General features: G+C 46.4%; 1 protein-coding gene across 1 annotated transcript in view; it reads right to left on the bottom strand.

Annotated features, from left to right (window-relative positions):
- Positions 1–525: 525 nt before the first annotated feature.
- The window catches only part of LOC112219563 (poly [ADP-ribose] polymerase tankyrase-1), a 118103-nt gene continuing 100033 nt past the window's right edge, over positions 526–18595 (bottom strand). The window contains exons 12-27 of the mRNA XM_042302182.1: positions 16674–16845; positions 16507–16586; positions 15877–16022; positions 15371–15536; positions 13647–13866; positions 10182–10291; positions 8805–8993; positions 8202–8544; positions 7886–7965; positions 5832–5952; positions 4328–4425; positions 3999–4073; positions 3741–3846; positions 3397–3583; positions 2971–3127; positions 526–2823 (exon numbers count right to left, since the gene is read on the bottom strand). Of these exons, the coding sequence (XP_042158116.1) occupies positions 2737–2823; positions 2971–3127; positions 3397–3583; positions 3741–3846; positions 3999–4073; positions 4328–4425; positions 5832–5952; positions 7886–7965; positions 8202–8544; positions 8805–8993; positions 10182–10291; positions 13647–13866; positions 15371–15536; positions 15877–16022; positions 16507–16586; positions 16674–16845 (2337 nt within the window). The 3' untranslated portion in view covers positions 526–2736. The remainder of the gene's footprint in view (positions 2824–2970; positions 3128–3396; positions 3584–3740; positions 3847–3998; positions 4074–4327; positions 4426–5831; positions 5953–7885; positions 7966–8201; positions 8545–8804; positions 8994–10181; positions 10292–13646; positions 13867–15370; positions 15537–15876; positions 16023–16506; positions 16587–16673; positions 16846–18595) is intronic.

The following is an 18595-nucleotide window of genomic DNA, read 5'->3' as shown; positions in this document are numbered from 1 at the left end:
TGGTCAACTCTGTCCTCACACCTATTCATCTCCCCCACTTTGCAGGAAATCAATTACCCTCTACAGGAATGCAAAGCATGGACAATACTGTTTCAGTGTCTAGTGAATTTTACCCTCTCCAGGAATGCATAGCATGGACAATACGGATTTAGTGTTTAGTGAATTTTACCCTCTACAGGAATGCATAGCATGGACAATACTGTTTCAGTGTCTAATGAAATAAATTTTACCCTCTACAGGAATGCATAGCATGGACAATACTGTTTCAGTGTCTAATGAAATAAATTTTACCCTCTACAGGAATGCATAGCATGGACAATACTGTTTCAGTGTCTAATCTAGACATTTCCATGAATGTCCTGTACAGTATGTAGTGTAGCCAAAACAAGGCCCTGCTCCTTAAGCGGGACACTTATATGCTGTGCATTTAACTTCAACAAAAGCCATTCAAAGTCTAACATTAAGACCGAATAATCTTCAGTGAACTACTTCATCGTGAGAAAAGTAGCAGGGAATAGGCATTGGTCGGATGTGAAGTTATGTACTTTATTAAGACTCTACAACACTGAGGAGTGTTACATTAGTCTGCAGATCAGCTGTGAGTGGGTCATTGCAGGATCTTTCAGCACCAGGAAAACAAAATTAACCGGTGGTAAAATAAGATAAGAACTGTAGTAGGAAGTAGGTAGAGGCAGCGAGGCTCTCTCCAGGCGCTGTTGGTCTGAAGGAACGCGGGGGGGAGATTGAGACCACGGTTCCATCCCAAATGGCACCCTATTCCTTATATAGTGCATAACCTTTGACCAATGCCAATAGTGTACTATATAGGGTTTAGGGCGCCATTTGGGACACATAATTGCCATTTGGGAATCACTCCAGGCTGTAGTAACAGATGCGTTAACATTCCGGTCAAAGCACAGGCAGTTATGGAGGACTAGTGATCCTAGCAGTGGAAACAATAGGGAAAGCACAGTACCACAGCAGCAAGATGCAGATAGAGCCCAGCTAGTGAGAGGAGACCGAGACACCGTGATTCAATTCAAATCAGCCACTACTACTTCTGTCGCTTCAAACTGCCATCTCCCAGAGGATAGTAGACAAATCCAGCAGGAAGTAAGAAAAGTTATTGTTTACGCCTCAGAAAGAGGACAAAGAGCAGAGGGACGAATATGGCAAATAGTGACTAAGAAAAGATGAAAACACAGCTGCAAACAGTTCATCCAGGTACAATCTTACGACGGTACAATTGAGAAACTCACTCAACTAAAAAAAATCTATTTCATCCCAGAAAAACCCCAAAGCATAAAAGATCCACAAAAACCCCCACTTAATTTACAGTACTAATACAGCCCACTCTTCATCCGTTAACAACATGGTGAGCTTTACAAAGGCATCGTCTGCTACACACTGTACAATACTGGACATCTTTTTTTTCAACGTTATTTTCAAATAACTTAAAAATCATTCCCGTTAAAAAGTGCAAATCCGTTAAAAGATGAGCTTGACTGGATGGGCAATGGTCATGAAAAGTCCGATGTTCAGTGTTTTCTTGTGCAAAGTAACGTTATAATAATACAAATAATAGTAATTATAAGAGTTTTACAGGTGTCATAGCTCGCTGTACTTTCTCACATAACTCCATTCGAGTCTCAATCCCACTTGCTTTTTGTTCCCAATCTGAAACCTTTTAGAGGATGTTCCATCAAACCCAGGAATGGAGAGAAAACCCTTAATGGTCCCAGAGAGGAATACTATATATCACCTCAACTTTTTTTTTTAAATCAGAAAGGGGTCAAAAACCGGCAGGTCCCCCGTTTTGACATGGTCCCATTATAGTGTACACATCTCTAAAAACAAAGTCAAAACAATAACGTAAAACCAACTTGAAAATATCATAAAATAATACAGAGCTAATATCATAAATGAGGTCTAATGCTTTTATGAGTTTTTTGCTTAAAATATTAGTGTGCTGGAAAGGAAAGGGAGAGGCCATTGGTTGTCTTTTTAGTAACACATGATCTGTGTTCGGGGACTATATACTGCAGCTTCCCTTGCCAGGCTTGTTGAAGACACATGGCTCTGAGTGAGGCTAGTATATGCACTACTACACCCACCCTAATCTCTATCCTTGTCTGAGGGGTAGGTAGAGAAGCCTCTGCCAGGCTTCATTAGGGCAGCTAACACTCAGGTAAAGGCAGACTGGCATGGGTCCTCATCACAGACTCTAACTGCTTATCAATGAACTGTGAGTCCCCATCTCTAACCTTAACCACTAACCAATGAGCTATGAGTCCCCATCTCTAACCTTAACCACTAACCAATGAGCTTTGAGTCCCAATGTCTGACCTAACCATTATCCATTTGGTTCTCTCTATTTGGCCTTAACCAGTGACAACAAAGAGCAACCATGAGCGAGAGACAGGAAGATGGACACTAGGGGGCGACAACATGACTTGAGACGATTTCCCGGGAAGGCAACATTTTCATGTAAACACTGAAGTAGGATGAGGAAAGAATAAATGGGTGGTGGTTGTGAGAAACTGGTCGTTTATAGTGAAATGGAACAACAACAAAACAAGTGGAGGAAAGACATCTTTCCATTGGTGTAGAGTTGAGTTAAGGGGCTGGGGTTTGTCCCGGCTCAGCCCAGAATGTGTGAAGTGTTTCTGGTAAGAGTCTCTGTGGTTGGTTCTTTCCCAGTAAAGGTGGGTGTGAGTTGGTCTGGTTCAGTCTGGACTAGGATTTCTGTTCTTCTCCGGCTGTGGATGAGGGTGTGCTCTCTGGCTTCAGGATCTGATACGTGATTAGGTACTCTGGGTACGCCTGAGGAATACAGTGGGAGAGGAAAGTCATTGTCATTATAAACACCACCCAACCACCTCAACACATCTACAGTATGTGCTTTTTGACAGACTTGCACTGTGGAACCGTGGCTCTTGTGAAAGGTGTGTGTGTGTGTGTTAGACTGACCTGTTCTCCTCTGTAGATTACGTACTCTGCGTAGGCCAGTCCATTGACGCTGGGCCGGCCAATCACAGAGTGGTGTCCAGGGGGGGCGTGGGCCATCTTCATGGCACTGAACTGGAGGAAGGACTTACCCAGGGTCACCCTGCAGAACAACAACTGCCTGCAACACACAACAACCCAACACACACATACACACACACACATTAGAACAAAACACACACCTCCCTGTAATAAAAAACTTAACACACGCCAGAACATTACACAACTTGAGATCATTCATAACACACACACACACATCGGAACAGCACATACAATTGGCTGCAATACACAACACCAGATGGATTAGAAACAGCAGCATACACACAGCCTCTGCTTGCAGAACAGGCTACACATCACACATCATTAAGGAACGTCTGGAGTGAGTCTGACCTGTGGCAGACGTAGCAGGAGCGGTCTTTGTGAGTGGGGCAGCCCGTGCCCCCTCCTATCCCGTACACGTACTGGTTACTCTTGGAGGAGTTCTCTGCAAAATAGATGCCCGCGCCGAACATGCCCCCGATGTAGGCATGCCGCTCGTCAAAACCCTTATGGATGATGGCGTTGATGAATGGAGAGCCTGGCAGAGGAAGGGGGGGGGCAACCCTCATTCAGAAACAAAAGTTGTAAGAGAATTGTCTCTCTTCAACAGAAACGATAGGTAAATGGTAGAGGTACTGGGTAAATGGTAGAGGTACTGGGTAAATGGTAGAGGTACTGGGTAAATGAAAAACTACCGTGGAAGAGCATGCGCTCGTTGTGGTGGTTGTGGTTTTCGTCAGCGATCTCTTTCTGTCTGTGCGAGTACCTCTCCCTCAACTTCTTATTCACCACCTTCTGGATCTACAGACGGACAGAGCGCACACAGTCAGGCTCAACAGAACTGCCCACGTGCTCAAATCGTCGTCTTATTACCAGTGTTATTAGAGAGGTGTTTATTGAGGAGGAATAGGGATTTGGGGAGGTCGTCTCCTCTCCAGACGCCTACGACTCACCTTTAGGATGTTGTACCTGCTGAAGACCCCACCTGCGTTGCCGCCGTCCTGGTGCTCTCGGATCGTACTTTGCAACTGTGAGGACGGTAAAGACAGAGCTGTCATGACAGAACTTTTGGTCCGATGTCCTTACTTCTCCTAAGTCGACCGTGTCCACTTCTAACACTAATAGAATCTAATTGAACAAAGGCCTGTTTTCGATTGTCCGTTTGATTGAGGAAATGATCTGCGTCGCTGAGCTGCCGACTGAGCAAGTAGCCCTTGGACCAAATCAGGGCTACGTCTGCAGTGTTTACATGGTAGAGGAGAGCTATAGCTATAGCACATACCTCCTCCTCTACAGACTGGAACTCCTTATCGTCAGTGGCCAGGTCTATGAGCACCGTACCCTGACTGGCACAGTGGAACGTGAGGTACGGGTTAGCACCTGGAGCAGAGGGACGAGAACACAGCATATGAAAATAATTAATCATGTGAAATTGTATCAGGTAACAATGTAAATGCCCGCACCAAAGCCCGCTACCTCATCCTCAAATGAAGACGTTTCTCTATAAATTGCCTAATTTACCTTTTGTCCACTGTACTTGTTTTATTTTTTCCCACAAAGTAGAAATAAGGGAGCAAAATAAATAAATAAATACAGTAGGGGAAGAGGTAGTTGTTTGGGCTAAATTATAGATGGGCTATGTACAGGTGCAGTAATCTATGAGCTGCTCTGACAGCTGGTGCTTAAAGCTAGTGAGGGAGATGTGTTTCCAGTTTCAGAGATTTTTGCAGTTCGTTCCAGTCATTGGCAGCAGAGAACTGGAAGGAGAGGCGGCCAAAGTAGGAATTGGTTTTGGGGGTGACCAGTGAGATATACCTGCTGGAGCGCATGCTACTGGTGGGTGCTGCTATGGTGACCAGCGAGCTGAGATAAGGGGGGACTTTACCGAGCAGGGTCTTGTAGATGACCTGGAGCCAGTGGGTTTGCGAAGGCCAGCCAACGAGAGCGTAAAGGTCGCATTGGTGGGTAGTAAATGGGGCTTTGGTGACAAAACGGATGGCATTGTGATAGACTGCATCCAATTTATTGAGTAGGGTATTGGAGGCTATTTTGTAAATGACATCGCCGAAGTCGAGGATCAGTAGGATAGTCAGTTTTACGAGGGTCTGTTTGGCAGCATGAGTGAAGGAGGCTTTATTGAGAAATAGGAAGCCAATTCTAGATTTAACTTTGGATTGGAGATGTTTGATGTGAGTCTTGGAAGGAGAATTTACAGTCTAACCAGACACCTAGGTATTTGTAGTTGTCCACATATTCTAAGTCAGAACCGTCCAGAGTAGTGATGCTGGACGGGCGGGCAGGTGCAGGCAGCGTACATAGAAGATGTAGTGTAGTAGTGGAGTATAGATGACGCCTGTCCCATGCTTGACTGTTTGTTTTCAGTGTCTCATAACTCATTTTGATTGGTCCACAATGTGGTTTCAAAATAAAAAATAAAAAATCTGTCTTTTGTATTACTGTGTCATAGTGGAGTGACACTTCAATACATTTGTCGAACTCCACGAGAAACCACAATAACACAGAGCTAAAGGTGGTGTCCTCTGAGTAGCAGGCTGTACTGAGAGACATTGGGTATGGGTAAGCAGCAGTGTGCATGTCTAGTATTACTTCATAAGAGGTTAAACAGTCCTCCTAAATAACCTTAAACTCTCGTGATTAAGCCAGTGTGGCCAATTAAGCCACTATATACTGTATAAGAGAGTTCTTAAATATGAAATCAATAAGGGATGAGATGAATGGAAAACGATCCGGCTGGCAGTATCTTGGCTGAGATCTGGCTCTCTGACCTTGCTGTCCTCCCAGGAGTCTCTCCATGCCTTTGATGAGTTTGTGGCGGTGACCGTAGGCGTTGATCCCAATCTCCTTCAGCTCCTCGTGGCCCATATCGGCCAGGACATCCAGCGTAATCTGCACGGAAACAGAACAATCAGCCAATCAAGAACAGGAGCTGAGACAGAGCATCCTAAACACAGCAAATCGGAGTGGCTCTCCAAAAAAAATGCATCCAATCATAATATCATTAGAACGAAGAGACAGTGACAGTGTAGAGAATAGCAAGTCACAGACCGCTACAAATAATGTAACATTCAGAAAGAAGAATATCAACAAATTCTAGAAAAAATCGTAGATTTATCTTAGTTCTCTGGTTAAATGTACTTGCTGGCCACCATTTCTAGCCCTGCAGCCGACCATGACCCATTTCTACCAAGATATGGTTTAGAGCCGTCTCTCTCCCTCTCGGTCTGTGTCAACCCTCACTCATCCGGCCAGTGCAGGGAGTTGTGTAAAATCTCTCCAGCCACTGAGGGGATACACTTAGCCAGTGGTTGAGGAGAAGAGAGGGGTTTAAATGGGTAACTCACTACTCAAATGCATATTCACTGATCAACAACACTGGAGAATCCTCATCCTTAACACAGCATTATCTAGTCTATTCACCAAAAACAAACCTTCAGATATGGACAAACAAACGCTCACACAATCACATAGAGAGAGTGTAATATAGAGAAACTATGAAGAGGCCGTGGTGTGAGTGTGGGGTAGGTTAGTGACTGTGTGTGAGGTCACACTTCATAATTTCTATTCCCTGAGCATATATACTCTAAGGCTGAATCACCTCTTCTCTCTCTGACACTCCCAATCTCAAATAGCCTCCTCCTTGGCTATCCATCACAAGTAAGACAGGTCTGTCACACACTGACACCCGGGCCACTGGCCCTGTCTAATCAATCAGGAAAAGGAACCCCCCACGTGTGACTAACATACAGATGTGATAACGCAGCACAGGAGGTTGGTGTCACCTTAATTGGGGAGGACAGGCTTGTGGTATATATGTTATTTAACCTTTATTTAACTAGGCAAGTCAGTTAAGAACAAATTCTTATTTACAATGACGGCCTACCAAAAGGCCAACTGCGGGACGGGGGCTGGGATTAAAAATAAAACAAAATAAAAATATAGAACAAAACACTCAACAGCTGGAGCGGGAATCTGTAATGCAGTGATAATGGTGAGAAACCAAAAAACAATCTGGTACAAGAACAAACCACTCCACTTTCATCTCATAAGCTTCTCTACATCTGAAAGACTGGAACTTTTTCCTTTAGCAGTAAACCCCTTCCTTCATGTAACTTCTTCCTTTCCTTTCCTTTCCTTTCCTGGCTGCTCTGATTCTGAACTTGTCTTTAGGAGAGACAGGAAGGTTGAATAAGGTCTGATTTGCTCTCCTCTCCTGACCTCCCTCCTCGCTCCTGTTCCCTCGCTGCAGGGATCCCTCTGCTCATCTATGTGCAAATGAGATCCCTCTCTGTTCCAGCATGGCTACCATGTCCCCAGCCTGATTTCACCTGACATGTCGTCCCGCACACCCCTAACACCACACGCCGCTCAGCGTGGAACCCAACATCCCCCTAAAATCAATCAGTGGTGGGATGAAGAGGTCAGTCTAAACGATCCTGCCAGAGACACGGGGCACTTTGAGCTGCTGCAGACACAGGCAGAGAAAGAGACAGGGGGGGAGAGGGAGGGAGAGAGAGAGAGAGTGCAGCCTGCTCTGCAGCATGAGGGAAATTTCATTGTGTCTGGCCATGCAGCACGGTGAAGTCTGATTTCAGCCTGTCTGAGATGATCTGTCTATGCATAAGGGGGCAAGTAATACTACTGACTGACTGACTGACTGAAGGCCCAGTAAAAAGGCCAGCTGCAGACAGAGCGGCACGGATGACAGATTGACTGAGAGTTGAGCTTTTTAGACTTTTAGACGTGAGTGACGGAGGTGCATGAACGGGAAACAGTGAAAGTGATTGGTTTGTACAGGGACCACTAGGATACGTGCATTTACCTGTTCCCTCTCGAAGATGTCGCGCAGGTGCTCCAACCCCAAGCTCTTCAGGAACTGGCTGATGTTCATGTCTAGGATGGCTGTTGAATAAAACACAAAAACAGACAATGTGTCAAATGACGGCTTAAATACGGTCTACTCAGACAAATCAGACAAACTCTTTTCCACACGTATTGCCGTATTATGGGAGTCTTCATTTTTCACATTGATGGCCTACTTTGTATGGTGATGCCGAGGGAAAATGTCCACTCTTGGCTGGATACAAAGTTGAATCATATTCTATCTGTGATATATAAAAGACGGAAGGGTTACGTACGCTGTCCTTCCTTCCTGTCGGACCCGGCGGCTCCGTCTGCAGGCCCGGTGGCTCCAGCCACAGTGAGCTCACTGAGGGGACCGGCCAGGTTGTCTATGCTGCTGGCTGCAGACAGGCAGGATGGCGTAGAGGCCGGAGAGATGTCCGCTGCACTGCCCACCGAGCCACTGCCCACCGAGCCGCTGCCCACTGAAGTGCTGACCACCGAGGCGCTGCCCACCGAGGCGCTGACCACCGAGGCGCTGACCACCGAGGCGCTGACCACCGTGGCCTGAGGCTTGAAGCAGCTGGGCAGGGCGTCTGGAGGCATGGCATCAATCAGCAGCGCTCTGATGTCATCAGCCTGAGACAGAGGAGACAAGAAACAGACATGTAATGAGGATACTATGATAAACATATTCATTGATTTACACAGTAAACCATCTATCGCGTTCATCTGAAGGAAGGTCTTAATTGCCTAAAGTGAATTACTTCTCAATATCAGAACACGATGGAAATCCTAACAAGCTATGGTTGTGTATTTCAGAATTAAAGGGCAGAGTGACTTTGTGAGAGGCCATTTACCGGAGGTAATTACAAGTGTGTGTGCGTGTGTGTGTGTACCGTAGCCAGGTCCAGTGGCGTCTGTCCCTCCTGGTTCTTCATTGTAGGGTCAGCTCCGTGGGCCAATAGCAGAGCACACAGCTGGGTCCGGCCTTTCTGAGCCGCCTCGTGGAGGGGGGTGAAGGCCCACTTATCTGTAGCGTTCACACACGTGTTGTGCTTGATCAGGAGAGCAGCTATATCCACGTGCTGCGGGAGAAACAACAGGGACGCGTTAGGCTCAAATCTGAATGACCTGAAAGAAACAAATCCTTCAGTGAATGACGGAGTGAATCAGTTCAATGACTTAACTTAGTGAAAGAGAGAACTTAGAAACCCTATCAACGTCTGACGTTTCTAGTGTTCTGTGATCATCTCAGTGTTGAGCCGAGCCCACTGACATTTCATCATCACCACACACTGTCACGCACACCCACACAGTGGCCCTACGCAATATAGACGGGACAGGCCCAGTCAAGGTCAGCCAAGGCCTGCCAGCAACCAGCTGACCCATGGGCCTAAGGAGCACACACTCCACACCTACACAATGGAAGTCAGAGCAGCACACAGGCAGATAGTTGTGCAGCAGGAGCAGTTCTCGGGTCCAATGCCAAGGGTAGCAGGCGCTGGACTGGACTGAGAGCCATCTCATAACCCAGGGCTGTTACGTAAAACAGACTGCTCCGAGCTTCCTGCTTGGGCCTAATCATGTCACCAGGCCCCTACACACTACTACTGGACTAAATGGCATAAAGAACACAAACAACGGCCATTTGGACTGCCTATTAGCTTAACAAATGGCCAAGTTTCCCCATCTGTGTCGTCGCAATAGTCAGAGCTGTCCCTGAGAATGCGTTTGATTTAGGGTGGGAGAAGGTTTGGTTGTGGCTTGTCCCTGAGAATGCATTTGATTTAGGGTGACAGAGGGTTTGGTTATGGCTTGGACATTTATTTTGCTTGTTTGATTTAGACCGAGGTTGTGTTTCCTGTCAGTGCTGCTGTGCTCTCTCTCTCTGTGACCACTCTCCGTATCATCTCCATATCAGCCAGTGTTCACAAAGCGCCTCCCTCAATGGACCACGGCAGTGCTTCCCTACTAAATGAATGATGAAACGCAGTGTTGTATGAAAAGTTGATGAGATTCTTCGGCCTTGGAGGGACCTCTACAGCACAACATTTACACGCCCGACACAATGTGTCACACTCAGGAACACAACAGAGTGTTTGGTATAAGTAGGGAGCACAGAGAGGCCGTGTGGGGGAACAGGACTAGAGAGGAGCTCTGATTGGCTCAGTAAATGTCATTGGTGTTTATAAGTAATAGTCCACTTTTTGGACTGTGCTCCATGGATTGGAGAAGGGGTGGGGGGGGGCGAGATGATGGATTATGGCACTCACCCCGTAAGAGGCAGCGTTGTGGAGGGGGATGAGGCCCCCCTTGTCCTGGGCGTTGACATCAGCTCCATGCGCCAGCAGGTACTCTGCTACCTCCAGGTTGTTGTAGCCAGCTGGTGGGGGGAACACACAATGGATTAATGCAGACACCGAAATGTGCTCATATGTATTGCCATGAATGCCTCATTTGGTCAGCCAAAACTTTTCAGAGACCTTTGCGAGGAAAAGGGTGCAAAATGGATTACTCTGGCACCATGGGGCTCAGTGTTCCATCTGACACTGGTATCTCAATCCCTCTCTCTCTCTTCCTCTCTCTCTCCATAGCTCTCTCTCTCTCCTTCTCAGTATTCTTTCAAGGTCTCAAACGAGCTCAGCTTCAAAGGAGAAGTGACCCTATACCACTGCAGCAATTTATGGTGTGAGAAATTGAACAGAAATCCAGAAATCGGTTCCGCAGCGGTGTGTTGGAGGCACGGTGAGCACACTGTTCCCTCTAGTTGACTCCCCTCCAGGACCCAGTCTAATTAACACTCATTATTAGCTGCAGCCCGATGCCGATCCACTCACGGCTCTGGGCGTGTGCGTCGCTTACACTCTCAGACTCTCTCACTGCTACTTTAATGAGGAGACCGCTAATCAAAGTCATTCTCATAGATTAGGTCTCTCGCTCCTCTCAGCTCTTCACGGTGTGAACATGAGGGGGGAGATGTCTGCTTGACACACACACACACACACACACACACACACACACACACACACACACACACTTACACTATTAAACGCACACATCTCTCCCAGCAGCAGGGTGTTTGGACTTAATGTTCTGCTAGGGGAGATAATTGAGCTGCCGTGTTATGGAGACTAAAGACCTCCGAAACCTCCACTGCAGCACGGACCTCTAGTTAGCAGAATGGAAGTGAATGATAGACTAGAGACACTAAGTTTAAGTGGTAATATTGCATGTAAATGTAATTAAACGGTTGAATCACCACACACACACACACACACACACACACACACACACACACACACACACACATAGACAATCTTCATTTCCGCCGAGCGGCCGAAAGTTGCTAATTTAACTGTGAAATCAAGCTGCGGTAGAAAGTGGGTGAGCGCATGAAACGAGGGGCGTCTGTCCTGATCATCCGCCACCTAGAGAGAGGCCATACTGTAGTAAACACATGGTGTGGTGTGAGGTTTGTGTCAGGTCAGCCGTTGACTGTTGTCCCAGCCCAGGTCCCTTCCCGGTTGCCTCCTGTGACTGTTTGTTCACCCTCACCCATCTGTTGTCCCCCCTCTACTGAGCCACGGCCTTCCACGGGCACAGGGAGGGCAGACTTGTCCAACAGCCCTGGCCATCTGGCTACACACACTCATGACCATTCGGACCTACAGTGTGGCAAAAAAGTATTTAGTCAGCCACCAATTGTGCAAGTTCTCCTGCTTAAAAAGATGAGAGAGGCCTGTAATTTTCATCATAGGTACACTTAAACTATGACAGACAAAATGAGAATTTGTTTCCCAGAAAATCACATTGTAGATTTTTTATGAATTTATTTGCAAATTATGGTGGAAAATAAGTATTTGGTCACCTACAAACAAGCAAGATTTCTGGTTCTCACAGACCTGTAACTTCTTCTTTAAGAGGCTCCTCTGTCCTCAACTCTTTACCTGTATTAATGGCACCTGTTTGAACTTGTTATCAGTATAAAAGACACCTGTCCACAACATCAAACAGTCACACTCCAAACTCCACTATGGCCAAGACCAAATAGCTGTCAAAGGACACCAGAAACAAAATTGTAGACCTGCACCAGGCTGGGAAGACTGAATCTGCAATAGGTAAGCAGCTTGGTTTGAAGAAATCAACTGTGGGAGCAATTATTAGGAAATGGAAGACATACAAGGCCACTGATAATCTCCCTCGATCTGGGGCTCCACGCAAGATCTCACCCCATGGGGTCAAAATGATCACAAGAACGGTGAGCAAAAATCCCAGAACCACACGGGGGGACCTAGTGAATGACCTGCAGAGAGCTGGGACCAAAGTAACAAAGCCTACCATCAGTAACACACTACGCCGCCAGGGACTCAAATCCTGCAGTGCCAGACGTGTCCCCCTGCTTAAGCCAGTACATGTCCAGGCCCATCTGAAGTTTGCTAGAGAGCATTTGGATGATCCAGAAGAAGATTGGGAGAATGTCATATGGACAGATGAAACCAAAATAGACCTTTTTGGTAAAAACTCAACTCGTCGTGTTTGGAGGACAAAGAATGCTGAGTTGCATCCAAAGAACCATACCTACTGTGAAGCATGGGGGTGGAAACATCATGCTTTGGGGCTGTTTTTCTGCAAATGGACCAGGACGACTGATCCGTGTAAAGGAAAGAATGAATGGGGCCATGTATCGTGAGATTTTGAGTGAAAACCTCCTTCCATCAGCAAGGGCATTGAAGATGAAACGTGGCTGGGTCTTTCAGCATGACAATGATCCCAAACACACCGCCCGGGCAGTGAAGGAGTGGCTTCGTAAGAAGCATTTCAAGGTCCTGGAGTGGCCTAGCCAGTCTCCAGATCTCAACCCCATAGAAAATCTTTGGAGGGAGTTGAAAGTCCGTGTTGCCCAGCAACAGCCCCAAAACATCACTGCTCTAGAGGAGATCTGCATGGAGGAATGGGCCAAAATACCAGCAACAGTGTGTGAAACCCTTGTGAAGACTTACAGAAAACGCTTGACCTCTGTCATTGCCAACAAAGGGTATATAACAAAGTATTGAGATAAACTTTTGTTATTGACCAAATACTTGTTTTCCACCATAATTTGCAAATAAATTCATTAAAAATCCTACAATGTGATTTTCTGGATTTTCTTTCTCATTTTGTCTGTCATAGTTGAAGTGTACCTATGATGAAAATTACAGGCTTCTCTCATCTTTTTAAGTGGGAGAACTTGCACAATTGGTGGCTGACTAAATACTTTTTTGCCCCACTGTATATACACACACTGCGGGAATCTAGAATCCCACTTACGCCTGGCTTGAAAATACAGTGGCTTCCATGAGGTCACACTAGACGTGGTATGGCATGTGACTGCTGCAGTGGATGGGAGCTGTCTTATTGGCCCGTGACCATTGTGTGTGTGTGTTTTTTTTTTAATGCTGATCTTAACATATCTGCCATCATTTCACCGTGTATTTTTTCCATGTGTCACAATTTGTATGTTTTATCTTTAACTGCGCATTGTGGGAAAAGGACCCGTAAGCAAGCATTTCACCGTTAGTCTACACCTGTTTTTTACGAAGCATGGGCCAAATAAAAATTTGATTTGATTAAGCTATTCATCAAATCTGGCCCTTTTGACAAGTATAACAGCCATGATAATTGTTAACAGAAGTTCAGTAACAGACGTCCAACTAGATGGGTCTATGTGCCCCTGGCTATGTCTTGGTGGCCAGTCTTACCTGCAAGGTGCAGGGGGGTGGAGTTGCGTCCCTGGGTGTCTCTACAGTTGATGTTCTCTGGGCTGCAGAGTTTCTGGACGCGGGCCAGACAGCCCTTCTTTGCAGCATCCAGCAGGGCAGCGTCTCCTCTCAGCAGGTCCTGGATGTCCGTGTCCCCCTCCTTCACCATGTCCAGCGGAGTGTTGCCGTCACGGTTCTTCTTGGTCGGGTCCGCCCCATGCTGAGGGAACCAGCAGAGCAGAGAGACTTGTCATGGATTGCTAAGGAAAAGCACTGAATATACACTCTTTCTCTATGTATTTGAACTGTGAAGCTACATTTTTACATTTGGCTCTATACTCCAGCATTTTGGATTTGAGATCAAATGGATTTGAGATCAAATCAAAAGTTCCTATTGGGGAAAAAAACATAACTCCAAACAAATGCAAATGAATCCAACAAGTTTGTGGAGTCGCAAGCTTGATGTGATCATTGGGTGATATGAATATGGGACCCAATGCTAAACTTTTGGACTACTTTAATACCCTGTAAGGGAATTTGTCATAATACCTATGACATATTTGAATAGGCAGACAAGATACATAAAGTGCTTTCATTTCTAAACGGTGAAACAGTTATGTATGAATATACCCTCAAATAGAAAGTGACATGCTGTACTGTCGCGTTATATGAAACATTTGATCTCAAATCCAAAAAGCAGGAGTAATAGAGCAACCTTTGTTATTTTAGCTTAACTGTCCAAATAGATACAGAAGGAAGTATGCCTCTTGACTGCTGCAGTTAGGCACAGTTAGATGTTTGGGTGATGGGCGAAACTAAACAAACAAGCTCTCTTTAGATAGAAATTGTCTCAGTTGATGATTGAGGTGACGGAGTCATTTCTTATCATGTGCATCAAGTTCAATGCAACACTTGTCCCTCTAACCATGAGGTGGGAAGTAACACGTTCCAGCAGCTCTTGGAGTTCTTGTAAGATAACGCTACCAAAAATAACTCCCCAGCTCAAAGCTCAGACGCATATGTTTCTGAGGTCCTTATGATTTTAGAACTCACATCAATTGAGACCTGCTTAACCCTAATGATGAACAAAACCATAAAAAAAGGTGCTTAAACACAGGCCCCGGTAAATGGCAACTGAAACAAAAGAAGAGACCAGTGGTCCCGGTTGTGGTCTGCTCAAATGTTGTCATTAAAACATTGCTTGATTGGCTGACAAGATGAACTCTGCTAATTGGTCAACCACGCCCGGTGGCCGCTCAAGACTTCGGCCAATTTCATCTTACGGGCGCTCAAGCCAGTGGCACCGCTCATGGGAGCAAGCGCAACACACTGCGCCGCTTGCAAAACTTATTGCGTTTTGCCACCCTACCCCCATTGTAGTCTATGAGACCTTTGCCGCTCACTGCGGCCCATCTCTAAAGCGCCTTTTAAACACCCTTCTCGAGTGATGTTTTCCTGACGGGAGATCTAATGAAAAAAAAAGCCCATAAAACACAAGTGGTGTTCCTGTCTGCTATTCAGCCGTAATAAACAGTGTAACTACCACTGGGCTTTAACGTGTGGTAAAATTCTAATACTGAAGCGTTATGACTTTCTACAGTACCTCTCCGTAAAAAAGGGCTTAAAACAGAGAGAGAGGGAGAGATGGAGGGAGACAGAGAGAGGTTGAGAAAGCGTGTGACAGTCTGCAGAGACTGACTAACTCGGTTTTAGACAGGACATACCTTGAGGAGCAGCTTGCAGATCTCATATTTGCCCTTGGCTGCAGCCTCGTGGAGAGGGGTGAACTTCCACAGGTCTGCTACGTTCACCGACGCCCCGTGTCTCACCAGCAACTCAGCCACCTCGTAGTGACCGTAGGAGCAGGCATTGTGCAGGGGCACCAGACCTCTGCACAGAGAGGGGGAGGGAGGGAGAGAGGATAGAAAGTGATAGAGAGGGAGAAAAAGGGAGAGAGCAAAGGGAGACACAGAGGAGGGAGGGTTAGAAAGTGATGAGCTTCTACCTACTCTGAAATGTCTTGGGTCTAATATAAGAGACATAGCCTGAGGAAACACAACAGAGCGATAACATCTTTGATAGAGATCCTATATCATCTGGGGGGGGGGAGTGGTGGAGCGGAGAAGATGAAATCACTGCCGAGACGGAAGGTGCTAGACAGACATATAGATTCCTGAGCAAACAAGATGGCTACAGAAAGACAACTAGCCAGCCAGCCAGAAAGACTCACCCCTTGTCTTTAGCGTGGACGTCGGCCCCATGATGCAGCAGGTACTCCACCACCGCCACACGGTTGTAGCCAGCGGCGAAGTGCAGCGGCGTGGAGTGACGACCCTCCAGGTCCCGACAATTCACATTCTGTGGAGAGCACAACGACTGCAAGGAGAGAATCAGTTTACATTCTGACAGTGGCACAGGAAGTCTGCAGAGAGCATGGTCACACACACGTGGGAAGTGCACACACACAGAGAGGGGGAGAGAGAAGCAGTCTAAAGAGTGACACACTCAACATTCTGACAGCAGCACAAGCTGTCTGCAGGCAGAATGAGAGTATTAGTGTGAGCTGTGAGACCAAAGCCTAGTTCAGATCAAACCGGCAAAAGCAGCCGTGATGAAACTGGCAAGTTTTCAAAAACATTCTCAGAATATCTTGAGCTGAAGGCGACACATTCCAGTGAGTTCATACACCAGAACACGGAGTAGCAGAAAATCAAATAACAGTTTCCATATCAACGGGTCCTGGGCATGTCATGTAAAACTTGCTTATTAGCCTTCTTTTTTTCCTGTGAGTCAGCTCGCTATACCTATAGTAGGGACACACACACATACACACACACACCGACTTAAATGAGAATCCTACCTTTACAGTGTCCATGTCTCCAGCTTTAGCTGCCTCCAGGAGACGATAGTCTACGTCAGAGTTCCTCACTGGTACATTTTCTGGGGGAGAGAGAGAAGTACAACGTCACAGTATCACCAACCAGTGTCTTAGAGTAACACACACACACGCCCTCTCGCTCTCCGTACCATCGAGTATCTGCTGCACGGCCTCGTTGCCCATCTGTGAGGCGGTGAAGCCCTGCAGTGAGAGGATGGAGGCGTCTGCTCCGTAGCTCAGCAACAGCCTGCAGGTCTGGAGGTGTCCCGCCATTGCAGCACGGTGCAGGGCTGTCTGCCCCAAGGTGTCCAGGGCATTCATCTGAGAGAGGGAGGGAGTGCAGAAAAGAGTGAGGAGATGAGAGGGAGAGGAGTTGAGAGTTGTGGGGATTGAGCTGTGCAACTAAATTCACGCATTTTGAAATTAACACAAACAATAATTAATCAGCCGAGCCCACAGGCTGCTGGAGCTCTTCAGAGACTATCAGCACCGAGCAGGAACTGGGAGAGATAGTGTTATTGTGTGTGTGTGTGTTTGGGAGGTCAACTGCATATGTACGTGTATAAATGTATGCTCGTCTCACTGTACAATTGTGTACCAGAGCCGAGTGTTTCAAGTCTGAGATGACTTCCTGCCTGACTTTTATTTATTCTGCCCTGTCTTCGTTTCCCTTAGCTCCTGGGATATTCTCATTTCGATTTATTACTGATTGTACAACTCCAAATGAAAGGGGAGGCTCTGCTTAGAACATACTCACACCACAGCGCTGCTCCCCACAGACCCACTGATCAGAGCACAGCAGCAAAACTCCAATACCAGGCGCTGCTCGACTTTACTTGTTAACCCTGCACACTCATGGGAATTGGCCTCTTTGAATAGGGCCAAATTGAAATGCTTCTAACAAAATAAACATGAGAAGCATAATCATGGTAGAAATTGAAGAGCGATGACGGGGGGGAAATGATCAGACCAAAAGGAGAGGACAACAGAGCTCATTTGACATTTTACTGAACTTTTTGCTGCATTTGTTGCGAAATCTGAAAGGCCTCTGGATATATTCAGTAAGACTAGAACGATATTCATAGAAAATGTGGGGTAGGTTCAACATAAAAGACCAAAAATGCTAGGGTTTGAGTGAGAGGTCTCACTGGTGTCTCCAAGTGGTCACACACATCTCCAAAGTAGGCACAGCTCCTAAGTCATTCCAGTGTACTTTTCTGACTCAAAGAAGAGAGCCTTTAACTATAAAAGGTGCTTTCTTGAGCTCTCCTAGCTGTGCCGTTGAGGAACTAGAGCAGGGACATCCGTATTGTTTTGTTTGGAACACAGCCATGCATCCCCACCATCACTGAATCACTGTTGTTGTTTTGTTTGGAACACAGCCCTGCATCCCCACCATCACTGAATCACTGTTGTTGTTTTGTTTGGAACACAGCCCTGCATCCCCACCATCACTGAATCACTGTTGTTGTTTTGTTTGGAACACAGCCCTGCATCCCCACCATCACTGAATCACTGTTGTTGTTTTGTTTGGAACACAGCCCTGCATCCCCACCATCACTGAATCACTGTTGTTGTTTTGTTTGGAACACAGCCCTGCATCCCCACCATCACTGAATCACTGTTGTTGTTTTGTTTGGAACACAGCCCTGCATCCCCACCATCACTGAATCACTGTTGTTGTTTTGTTTGGAACACAGCCCTGCATCCCCACCATCACTGAATCACTGTTGTTGTTTTGTTTGGAACACAGCCCTGCATCCCCACCATCACTGAATCACTGTTGTTGTTTTGTTTGGAACACAGCCCTGCATCCCCACCATCACTGAATCACTGTTGTTGTTTTGTTTGGAACACAGCCCTGCATCCCCACCATCACTGAATCACTGTTGTTGTTTTGTTTGGAACACAGCCCTGCATCCCCACCATCACTGAATCACTGTTGTTGTTTTGTTTGGAACACAGCCCTGCATCCCCACCATCACTGAATCACTGTTGTTGTTTTGTTTGGAACACAGCCCTGCATCCCCACCATCACTGAATCACTGTTGTTGTTTTGTTTGGAACACAG

This window comes from Oncorhynchus tshawytscha, linkage group LG20, assembly GCF_018296145.1.
Source record: "Oncorhynchus tshawytscha isolate Ot180627B linkage group LG20, Otsh_v2.0, whole genome shotgun sequence".
Lineage (NCBI taxonomy): Eukaryota > Metazoa > Chordata > Actinopteri > Salmoniformes > Salmonidae > Oncorhynchus > Oncorhynchus tshawytscha.
Note: the sequence above shows the minus strand (reverse complement) of the source record. Positions and strands in the feature narration are given on the sequence as shown.